Source organism: Sardina pilchardus, chromosome 12 (genome assembly GCF_963854185.1).
Source record: "Sardina pilchardus chromosome 12, fSarPil1.1, whole genome shotgun sequence".
NCBI lineage: Eukaryota > Metazoa > Chordata > Actinopteri > Clupeiformes > Clupeidae > Sardina > Sardina pilchardus.
The window spans coordinates 32,403,267-32,415,395 of NC_085005.1; the positions used below are offsets into that span (position 1 = coordinate 32,403,267).

A 12,129-nucleotide genomic window follows, 5' to 3' on the forward strand; every position below is an offset into this window, starting at 1 on the left:
GGCACGAAAATCTAATTACCGGGCGCAATTAATTAAGTGGAAATGGCCTGGGGAGTGTCAATAATGTCGATGGCATTACAATCTGAAGGGTGCCCTCCATGTTTCTAACTGTTAGTGGAGTTGCAGTTAACATTTTAATGACATCACATTTAAAAGTACAAGTGGCTGCCGTTTAGGGCAGACAAAGGCTATAGATAAAAATTAAGATGCTGTGCTAGTTTCATTGCCTTAAAATGGAGTGCATGGAGTTTACACTATTGTCCTTTTGTCTGTCGCCAAAAGGCTCTTTTGTTATCGCCATTATTTATCTGGTACACAGTGCGCTTTGTCTTTGCAAATGTTGCTCAATCAGAACGTCAGTTTAAGTGACAATTAGCTGGTCGCAAACTCATCTCGTCGGGCAAACCCTGTTTTTTGTCAAGTAGTCTATCCTCTCCAGTATTTTGTGGGCAAACGCAAAGCGCATTGCAACTATGTATATGTAAATAAATAAATATTTTAAGGAAAGGCAGATGAGTGTGTGTGTGTGTGTGTGTGTGTTGTGGGGGAGGGAGGGACGGAGGGAGGGAGGAGGGGGGGCTATTCCCCTGTCTGCGAGGACAGCTGGGGGTCTCGAGGACGCTTTAAGAGCGAGGCGCATGCGGGACAGCGCGCATTGAAACACCTCTTCGCTAGCGCGCGACTCCCGCCTCACAGCGAAAACACCCTCAGTCTAGTCCGAGGCACTCGAGTTTGGGTTCTCTCCGAGCGGTTCTCCTCCGTCTAGTCCGAGGCACTCGAGTTTGGGTTCTCTCTGAGCGGTTTGTCTTTGGATGTGGCCAATATCCGAAGAAAGGAGCGAAGTGAACAAGCCGCAACACTCAAAGGCATTTTGAACTGTTTGCTTTGCCATCAGCAACATATTTTCGTCGACCGTTCCCCGTCAGCCTAACGTTAGCATGATGTCTTATCTGAAGCAGCCGCCGTACACGGTCAACGGGCTGAGCTTATCTACCTCCGGGATGGACCTGCTACACCCTTCCGTGGGCTACCCAGGTAAACACCCATGAGCCCTTCAAACACACACATTCGCACAGGTTTTAGTAGATATTATATCTCAAGTCCAAAAAGACTGTAGGTCTAAATGTTGATTTTGAAGTCTCAGAGCAAACAGGCTAAATGGCTCGTTTTTTACGCTGATCGAACAATTACCCACATTTCCTTGCCTTTTGTTTTAACGAAAAGCAAAGAATATAGCCTACATATGCTATTCACCTGTAACTTATATTAATCGAATATGAATGTTGGTGCGTATAGATTATTCTGAACGTGGCCTCTGGGGCAAAAACTAATGCATACTAATATAGCAATTGGAGGGAAAAACTAGGCTACAGTTCAAGCGCTGCAGTAAGTGTGCCTAATTAATCGACAAATTGCGCTTTTAAATATTCATCAAAGTAGCCTCTTTTAAATAATGGAAAATTTGCAAAAGACCTTTCTCTCACGCTTGTGTCGAAAACTCCGCGGGTATTTCAGTCACGGTTTAACGGATTCTCTCCTTACGCAGCGACTCCGAGGAAGCAGAGGCGCGAGAGGACTACTTTCACGCGCGCCCAACTGGATATTCTAGAGAACCTGTTCGGCAAGACTCGCTACCCCGACATCTTCATGCGAGAGGAGGTGGCTCTGAAAATAAACTTACCAGAGTCTCGTGTACAGGTGAGAGTGCGTCCGTCTTATCTGTTGTTTTCCTGTTTTGTTTTGAGTAGGCTATCATTAATTGTTGGTCGTCTATCGATGCCAAAGTCTATTCACTTACCGCTGTGGTCTTACCGCTGTGCTCTATAATTCTGTACAACGTAGGTGTGGTTTAAAAACCGAAGGGCCAAGTGTCGCCAACAACAGCAACAAACTCAGAGCGGCGCCCAGAGCAAAGTTCGGCCCGTGAAGAAGAAGAGTTCTCCGGTGAGGGAGGTGAGCTCTGAAAGCGGGGCCAGTGGCCAGTTCACGCCGCCTTCAAGCACTTCCGTGCCGGCCATCTCCAGCAGCACAGCCCCGGCGTCCATTTGGAGCCCAGCGTCCATCTCTCCGCTGTCCGACCCGCTCTCTACCTCCTCGTCTGCCTCCTGCATGCAGCGATCTTACCCCATCACTTACACCCAGGCGTCCGGCTACAGCCAGAGCTATACCGGCTCCACGTCCTACTTCGGAGGGATGGACTGTGGTTCGTACTTGTCGCCTATGCATCACCAGTTGACCGGTCCGAGCACAGGCTTGAGTCCCATGGGCACGAATGCAGTCGGCAATCACCTGAGTCCCCCCGCCTCTCTCTCCGCTCAGAGCTACGGAGCCACAGGCCTGGGCTTCAGCGCCCCGACGGACTGCCTGGATTACAAGGACCAAAGCGCATCGTGGAAGCTCAACTTCAACGCAGACTGTTTGGATTACAAAGATCAGACATCTTCGTGGAAGTTCCAGGTGTTGTGAATGGCGTCGTGGAACACCGTCTGTTCGGGAATTACACGCAGTCATTTTAGAGACACACGAGGCCGTTAGCGAGGCCTGGAACGGTTTGGCCACGGGACTCACTGGCTCGTTCCTCCGATATATGTTGTGCCTGCATTTGCAATTAAGAGAGAACTGTTCCCGATGCAGAGGTCATAACATCACCTTGGTGGACTCTGGAAGTAGCTGCCTTGGCGCAAGTGTCTATGGGTATGTTGCACCTGTTTGGTTAACTTCTGGCAAACTTGGTGTGAACTCTCTTTAACTTTGATCAAAGACACGGAACAAAATTGTTCTCCAAGAAGAAAATGATCAAGAACAGCCGAACCTTGGTTAAGCGCGCTGAATGGGACAGCTTTCCTTAAGCCTCTTACGACTCGCCGACCTTCCTCTGGGTTGGCAAGCTGAAGGACCCCTTTGATCAGGCCGAGTGTGTGTGTGTGTGTGTGTGTGTGTGTGTGTGTGTGTGTGTGTGAGTGTGAGAGAGAGTATCTATCTGTGTGTGTCTGTTTGAGAGAGAGAGAGCGAGAAAGAGGGGGAGAGAGTGGTGCCCGTCATCGAGGCGAGTCGTTTGAAAAAATGCACTAATCTATTTAAGACAAAATGCTTATAAGGAGTTTTAAAGAGACAATCAGTGAGTATGCGAAAATACACTGATTCACGTTAAGTATGTGTTTTTTTTATCTGTAGTAGCTTTTCAAACTGTGATGCGTTGTAGGCAACCATGCAATTACACCAGTTTCGCGTCCGCGACGACTTTACTGTGACTTTGATAGTTTTTTTATGTTCAAGTATTAATGATAAATTATTATTACATTTGTAAAAAAAAAACAGATAATACTTTTTTAAATGTATCATGATGGTGGCCATACTATGAACCCCTCTCGTGCAGTCCCCGCATCCCCTTGTTAAACATGTGTACTATACTGGCATACAGATCAGATGCTTTTCCAAGGTCACTCGAATAAACAAACACCCTCCGCGAGGACGTGTTGGGTATTGAATTGAATTTATCGATTTTTGTGTTGATGTTGTCTTCTATGATATGTCCACTTTTGATTTAGGCTACCTCCAGCCATATCCGCTCTATCTGAATGTCTGGCCACTGCTCTGTGAAGCCTAATTAGGCCTATCCATTTTTTAAAGAAATAATAATAATAGTAATAAAAAGATAAACAAATCAATGAATTTGAAATCCAGTGTCGTATTAGACACAGCAGCCCAAACTGATAGGAATGGGTGAGATGTTGTGTTTCAACCCTTCGCGACGGGATCAGTCCTCACTTTAGCCATTCTAATGGGATTGAAACAGACTGCACCAATTACGGAGGCGATTAGGAATGTCGCCCCGCGGCAGAAAGTTAATCTAATCACGACCGAGAGCATGATCCTCCGCACGTAAACATCATGATATTAATTGGCTGTTAGTTAGTGGCTTTGCTCTGGCCAGATACCTGTCGGTTTTAATATCTAAAATAATATGCTATTCATTTTCTTACATTAAATCACACAAAACAAAGTAGTCCTAGCCTACTAAAATGGATGCCGTTGGAGCTGCTAATTCCTCATAACTACTCATAAATTTGGGGAGTCCTTTCCTTGCCCATAACACTCTTTTGACCCGGCATTTTATCCGGGGTCAGCTGTGGGAATGCGCTGGATGGGAACGCGATTTTAATCCCGCCTCAAAGAGCCGATAATCCAAGAATTTCCCTGATGTTTTTTTTTCACTCAGAGAGGAGCTCGTGTCCCGTTCACACGGCACCTCACACGAGCTCTCAGAATTTGGTTCATGTCCATCCCGACTGAAACAACGTTACAAGCCCATCTCCAAACATGTTACCAAAGTTCTGTGTGCAGTTTTTTGGGGCAAATATGGGGAAACTCTCACACGCGCACTGGCACATATATAACACACACACACACACACACACACACACACACACACACACACACACACACACACACACACACACGTTATAAATGAATGGGTGTACTGGTCATCTGGAATACACTGAAATTTCTTTTCGTTGGAGCCAAATGTGAATAGTATTCGTTGTCCCGTCTAGACTCAAGGCGTCTGGAGACGAATAGACAAATCCTGTTATGACCGAAGGCGGAAAACGGGACAGTGAAAGACATAGAGAGGGGGGTGGGGGTGGGGGTGGGGGGTTTCTGGAGGGGGAAATAAAAGGCGGATTTTCCTCTGCTCATTTCGGTCGGGCCATCTCTAAAGCATTCACCAAGTGCATTCAATAATTGGGAGTCGGTTGAATGAACTCAAGTCCGCCGCAAAAGGGATCGTTAATTGCTTATGGTGGGCGCTTTATGTACATTGTCCAGGTTCAGGTTTCAATTAGCGGTCGCTGACTTTTGGCGTAATCTGTCCTCCACGAGATCAGGGCAATCAATGATGAAGGTTGTCGGCAAAGACAAAGAGTGAAGGACACTTCCAGTTCTAGTAAGTTCTTTTGAGTCTGCGTCCGATGGACCTAATTCAAGTCTTTTTGTTAAGTAGGCAAAAGTTTTCGATGACGAACATATGGCAGGTTAATGGATAAGTAGGGCCTCTTGTTTTGTTCCGTTTATTTAGCAACTAAAAGTCCCCAAACAGTGCCTCAGCAAACACTCATTTTAAAGTACGCCTAGGCTATATAAAGAGACAGGGGTCAGGAAAATAAATAAATTCACAAAGCCTAGTTTACTCATGGGACTGCAGACTCTAAATTACGGTTCTTCACAGGTCCTAAATAGGAGGGAGACCCTCAAGTCCTCTGCGCTGTTTTGCAACATAGCCTACTACCCACGCAACGCACGCACGCTCGCACTCATGCAGAGTGAAAATTGCCTACATTAGAGTTCCTTTACCGTATATGCTATTATAAGGAAGACATAACTGCCAATGACACTTGTCTAAGTGTGCGCAGGAATGTGGAGCGATTAAACCATGGCTACATTGTAACCTGTTGCAACATCAGGAGGTTAGCTCTTCTGCGCCATTTGTGGGAGGAAGGCATTTCAGACTAACTGAAATTAAAATGTTATATCAGATTGACGCAAAACAGTGAATTCTGATGACTGACGTATGTCGATTGACATGGACAATAATAAATACATACATAAATAAATAAATAGATAATAAAAAACATGGACAGTTTAAATAGAGAATAGAAAACATCGCTTATACGTATGGTACAATTTTGACATTGGGTTATCATTCCAACTCAAGCATTTAAGAAAAGGCCTATCTCTCGTGCCGTTCAATGGAGGCCTTCTTTGATTCATAACTCCAGGGCATAAATACAGATAACATGAAACACAGAAAATATTCATTTTGCGGTTTCAGTTTTGTACCTTAAAAGTGGTCCTTTAAACTAAATACACTAGGAATTATTTCAGAAATTACCGCTATCACAGACAGAAATGCCACAGGCTAAATTAATTGGGTTTCTGAAAATGTTCGCGGTGGGTCGAAAAAATGCTCCACAATTTTCTAGAACAGGGTGATAATTAAGAAGTGATGAAAATTGACCGTGAAACTACTTTAATATTTCGATGACAGCGCTGAACTGTCACGCGAAAGTCGCAACAGTCAATCTCACACATAGCCTCCGTTAATGAGTAAAAGGCCGGTGGCGCGAGACCTAGTCCTGAGCTGCGGGGCTTTGGGTTTTAATTAGGCGCCACGCGGCACCGGGGGACATCTGGGGTTTCAGACGCGTAGTAATCCCCGGACCGCGTGCGCGTGTAAACGCTGAACAACGGGCCCCGGAGCACGCGGGGAGCTCACCGCGTCTCGAGGTAAACCAAGGCCATCCAAAAAATTCCAAAAATTTCCAAAAGTCATGTCACCTCACCACAGGGCGGCCTCAATATGCGAAGTCCCAGAATTAACTTTAACGGGGCTGTCAATCAGCCAGCGAACCCAGCAGCTCTCGGGACCTCTTGCAACACATAACGGTTTCTGAAGAAAATGCAGCTGAAATGAGTTATTTGCCAAGTAGTCTATTAAAACATGGGCTAATGGATCGATTTCAGATAATCAAGGGCAAGTCATGATTTCGGCGATGGCCGGCCTAAAGCCTGAAATGTGTGCTTTAGCTAGCCTACAATGATTTGTTTTTCAATCTCAATAGAAAGCGAGGCAGTAAAGCTGTCAAACTAATGTAGTTCGCTGCTTCTCTAGCCAACATGGGAGTTTAACATTACAGCCATTTCTTTTAATTTCTGGTGATAAAAGTAGCCTTCTTTTTATCCTCTTATTTCAGTAGACTATGTTAAGCCTAAGGTTTCCGTTTTCCGTTTTGACTGGTCAAAAATATCAACTGGTCATAGTTTTGGTCATAGTAACCTAACGACATACGAGGTTAAAGTATGCCGCTCGCAAAAGGAATTCCTGGAGGCGAGGTGTCCTAGTTTCCTTGGAGAACACTGTATTAAAATAACAATGGATCATACAGCGGGGAGAAAATAGTTCTTTATGAGGAATGTGGGAAGACCACACATAGTCCGTTATTATTCTGCACCTACACACAAACACACAAACTATATATATGTATAGGCTATATATATTTAAATATATATATATACACTGTATGCCTATATAAGAATCACAAAATAAATACCAAGCCCACATGAGACGTGATGAATTGGTTCTCACATGGTGAAACAATGCAAACTGCTCTCTGTGCCAGCTCTCTAAATCATGACCATAGCCTGCGCTATAGATTAATTATAGATTACAGCCTACTCTTTAGATTATACTCTATAGATTACGGACCTTTTTACGCTTAACTCCTACCCAAATAATTCTCCATAACTCATGATATATCACGATGAATATCAACGTGCTATCATGCCATCTTCAGTGGATGAATAGATTAAGCAAATGCAATGTCACTTTCAGCATTTATTTGAATTTGAGTTATAGCTCCGTTATGGGACGGGACCTTGGCACCTGCATCATGCCTTGCGTATATTTTAGAACGATATATTCCAGTGTTTGAAAACCTGTCCGAATTTGTTTAAAGGCCCGAACTGACTAATGTAATGTTCTGTCCGTTATACCCGCTAGTCGAATGTTTAATTGATGATGAATCGATTATTCAACTGTTAGGCTATTACACGAGGGAGGCTGTAGTTGCGTTTGTTTCCAATATCAGTCAGTCTTATTCATCTGCCTCGGTGGCGCAGTTCAGACAGGCCTTTAATGTCAGCCTACCATTTTGAACAATATTTAAGTTAAGTCAAAACTCCTCGAGTTGATTAGTAAACAAGATACACTCGTCGTTATGCTTGAATTGAACGTGAAATGAATACCATTATCGCCACAGAGACTTGTTTTGTTCGGACTAAAATATATTTTCTCATGAAAATGCGGGAACGACCATTGTTATGCAGAGTCTCTGTCCTACATTCTGCGCGCTCACGCACATACAAACACATTCTCTCTCTCTCTCTCGCTCACACACACACACACACACACACACACACACACACACACACACACACACACACACACACACACACACACACACACAGGGAGAGAGAGAGAGAGGGAGAGTGGGGGTAGTACACTGACAACAGGGAACTCCAGAGTATAAAATCTGATTTATAATTTGTGCCTGTAATGTCTTTAAAGTCAGTGGTTGAGAGAGAACATTTGATTAATACCGCATTTGGCTTAAGAGCACTTAAAAGCACAGACTGAACGAGCACAAAAAAAACAGAAGGTCGACACGTCAGAGGCACAGACTTATCCCGGGGAAATCTGGGTAATTACGAGCCTCCTTTCCCCACAGTGCTACAAATTGCTCTACAGCAAAATCCGCAGCGTGTCTGGTGGCTCTTTCCGTGTTGACCTGTCTTCCCTGCTGAATGAGTCGACATCACACCGCCCTCCAGAGGTCTAGGCCTCAACCACGAGATCAGCTGGCTCAGGTCCGCCGTGCCTGCGCCAGAGCAGGACCGGATCCCCGCCAGACCGGGGCCTACTCGGTTCCAAAGTCAGCTGCAATGCGGTGAGAACGGCCCGTGCCACCTGAGCGAGCTTCCAAAAATACCCGTGCGCCTTCTGTTGATGCTATTTTGTGTGGCGGGCCGCTCGCTGGGCGCTCGTGCGCTCCCTCCCATCTCTCTGTCGTCATTTCAGTAACACACCGGGCCGCTCCCTCATGATCAAGGTCAAGGGTTCAGGTTGAAGAGAAGGACCGACTCGACCCGCTCCGCCCCAATATGGCTCGGATCCGGTCCGTTAGTTGCTCTTGGGGCCGATGCTAGCGCGCAGGTAACACCGTGTTCCCGGCGCAGTCACCTGCTGATGCTAAGACTCACTCCTCTCCATCCGTGTACAAACAACATGGGGGTTGGCTGGGCTGTCAACGAACCGAAAAGATACGAAACCGCTCCGAGGAGAATAAGTGAACCCAGTGAATTCTCGTCGACAGTTCCCTCAGTGTAATAACTGTACAGCCCTTATCATTCACAAATGTAAATTTACACATTATGACTCCCTCACACTTCTTATACTAAAGACTGTGTCATTTCGAGGTTTATTTTTTCAGCAGACTGTTCCACTGTATTTTATGCTTCTTCAGTACCAAGCAGCATCTTCTTGACTGCAGCAGCAAATCTGAATCATTGGGTTTTCCATAGTCTTCAGCACACTTGAACAATCAGTTTCCTGAATAGATCTAAACACAACTCTGGTCTACAATGAATATCATGAATGCTATAAAGTATTTGCACTCGCTCACGCTCGCACACGCACAACACACACACACACACACACACACACACACACACACACACACACACACACACACACACACACACACACACACACACACACTGTGTTTGTACACTTATTCCAAGTATTTTGTTGTCCTGAGCACACTGCAGAAGAGAGTGTATTGTTGCTAATGGGATGTGGAGAGAGGAACCCTCTGTCTGTTAGAATAAAAAGCGACTGGATTGATTGGATTGCCTCTTCATCCAAGAGGAGGAGGAGGAGGACATAAAAATGAGCCGTCTATATATTAACACTGAGCTAAAAAGCTATTTGTAAGCTGATTACAAATGTTTAAAATATGCAATGATGATGATGATAATAATGATAATAATAATAACAAAATAAAATAATAAACAGCCATTTGAGCATTAGGGCTTTTTTGTGTGGCGTTAATTCCTAGTTATTGAGCAGGGAGTGGCCCTTCTGCATCAGCCTTCACGTTAATGGGGATTACAGGGCCACTGCAGCCCCAGCCAACCAGACACTTGGCTGGTCATAGCCAGGGGCCATTAGGGGGGAAAAAAACATACAAATCTCTCTAAAAGCAGAGCGGAGATGCTCCGATAGCAGATTACATGCAACTAATGGGCGTAATGTGCCATGCTTAAGCTTGTTGTGAGGCAGAAAACATCTGTCAAACGGGGGCAAGTGCTATTTGATCAGAGCAGCACTCGCTTTTTCACAGCTCCTCAACATGCCTGCTGCTATCTGTGTGTGTGTGTGTGTGTGTGTGTGTGTGTGTGTGTGTGTGTGTGTATGTGTGTGCACCCAAAATGAAAGGGATTGCAGGTGGCTCGAGGTGAGACTAGAGGAGAGAGGGAGTCTCTCTCTCTCTCTCTCTCTGTGTGTGTGTGTGTGTGTGTGTGTGTGTGTGTGTGTGTGTGTGTGTGTGTGTGTGTAGAGTCTGGTGGGGTTATTCAGGGGAGCGGTGAATGGAGGGCAGAGATGGTTGTTACTGTGGTATCAGTTAAGTGTGTGTGTGTGTGTGTGTGTGTGTGTGTGTGTGTGTGTATTGTAGAGTGGAGTGGGGTGGGGGGTTGAGGCAGCATTTCCAACTGTCACATCCCATCAGTGCTGCTCCTCCCCATCATCAGCTCAAGAGTTGATGGAAGTGCCCAAGCAGGTGCCTTTATAGCGCAACCCAAAGATAAGAATACGACTCCTCCTACAGACACCAAACAGGTCCACAGTCAAATCGCAATATACAACACAGGAACTCGCCTTGGGTCAATTCTGAGTTTGTTTGATTCTGTTTGTCATGGCAGGGTATACTTCCTCACAAAATAGCCTTCTGTGATTGGACATATGATCTAGGAAATCCCCTTTCTGGAAATGTCCAACAAACTGGGTACCCTTGTAGCGCTAAGTGGGTCCTCAATTCATCTAAAACTGCTGAAAAGGATCATACTCCTACCTGATATCGTACAATGTTACGTAGTACAACAACAGGTGTTCCGGGGTGCCCATGGCAACGTTATGTAGTACAACATCAGGTGTTCCGGGGTGCCCATGGCAACGTTATGTAGTACAACATCAGGTGTTCCGGGGTGCCCATGGCAACGTTATGTAGTACAATGTCAGGTGTTCCGGGGTGCCCATGGCAACGTTATGTAGTACAATGTCAGATGTTCCGGGGTGCCCATGGCAACGTTATGTAGTACAATGTCAGGTGTTCCGGGGTGCCCATGGCAACGTTATGTAGTACAATGTCAGGTGTTCCAGGGTGCCCATAACAACAATGCTACGTAGTACAATATCAGGAGTTCCGGGCTGTACAACAGTAGAAACAGCACTCTCCTTATTTTCAGTCAGTGTGGCATTAACATTAGGTATTAGTTAGGAGCCGTTATTTTCTGAAGATGAAATAACTGTATCATGCGTTGCATTAAGCCAATTACAGCAGGCGAGCAGACAAAGCAAACACAGTGACAGTTTCAACATTTGTTTGAGTTTGAGTTCTGAGCTCTGAGGGCTCTTGAACAGCAACAGTTGGTGATGAGATGCCGTGTGTGTGTGTTTGTGATGAGATGCAGTGTGTTTGTGACGGTGATGAGATGCAGTGTGTTTGTGTTTGTGATGAGATGCAGTGTGTGTGTGATGAGATGCTGTGTGTTTGTGATGAGATGCAGTGTGTTTGTGATGAGATGCAGTGTGTTTGTGATGAGATGCAGTGTGTGTGTGATGAGATGCAGTGTGTTTGTGATGAGATGCAGTGTGTGTGTGATGAGATGCAGTGTGTGTGTGATGAGATGCAGTGTGTGTTTGTGATGAGATGCAGTGTGTGTGTGATGAGATGCAGTGTGTGTGTGATGAGATGCAGTGTGTGTGTGATGAGATGCAGTGTGCAGTGTGTTTGTGATGAGATGCAGTGTGTTTGTGATGAGATGCAGTGTGTGTGTGATGAGATGCAGTGTGCAGTGTGTGCACTCTGTCCCGGCGCTCCGGTCAGCCAGGCACTCAGGTCAGGTTAGCGTTTGAACTCAGGCGGCATTACATTTTTTTAAAACAATCATAAAAATATCAGTCTAAGATGAGGCTGTGGTAGTGTAGTGGTTAAGGCACCTGGGTTAGTGTGCAGTAGCCTGAAAGTTGCAGACTCAATTCCCGGCTTCCACCGTTGTGCCCTTAGGCAAGGTACTTAAGCCCAAATTGCTTCAGGGACAATAAGGAAGGGATAATGCATTGTCCGCCGGAAAATAAGCGCCAACAGGCCGAACAGAACCCTGACACACAACGGAGAGGTTTTGCTTCGTCCTGAAGTCCCGAAGTGCTGTCTGTCTAAGTTGCTGCACAATATGCCATTGGAATCAGTCTGCTATCATACGTGGGTATCAAACGGATGACTGACCTTTAGT

The 12,129-nt window shown here is 45.5% G+C and overlaps 1 protein-coding gene across 1 annotated transcript; it reads left to right on the forward strand.

Annotated features, from left to right (window-relative positions):
- Positions 1–701: 701 nt before the first annotated feature.
- On the forward strand, positions 702–3,411 carry otx2b (orthodenticle homeobox 2b). The gene is made up of 3 exons (XM_062550730.1): positions 702–1,035; positions 1,547–1,698; positions 1,843–3,411. Exons 1-3 carry the CDS (start codon positions 939–941, stop codon positions 2,464–2,466), a joined length of 873 nt encoding a protein of 290 aa, XP_062406714.1. The 5' UTR covers positions 702–938; the 3' UTR covers positions 2,467–3,411.
- Positions 3,412–12,129: the final 8,718 nt, after the last annotated feature.

Bases quoted from the DNA above. Each gene is read 5' to 3' on its own strand.
- otx2b (XM_062550730.1), top strand. From the start codon at position 939: ATGATGTCTTATCTGAAGCAGCCGCCGTACACGGTCAACGGGCTGAGC. The intron at 1,036-1,546 runs GTAAACACCCAT...CTCCTTACGCAG, and splicing joins CCCTTCCGTGGGCTACCCAG to CGACTCCGAGGAAGCAGAGG. The intron at 1,699-1,842 runs GTGAGAGTGCGT...TGTACAACGTAG, and splicing joins TACCAGAGTCTCGTGTACAG to GTGTGGTTTAAAAACCGAAG.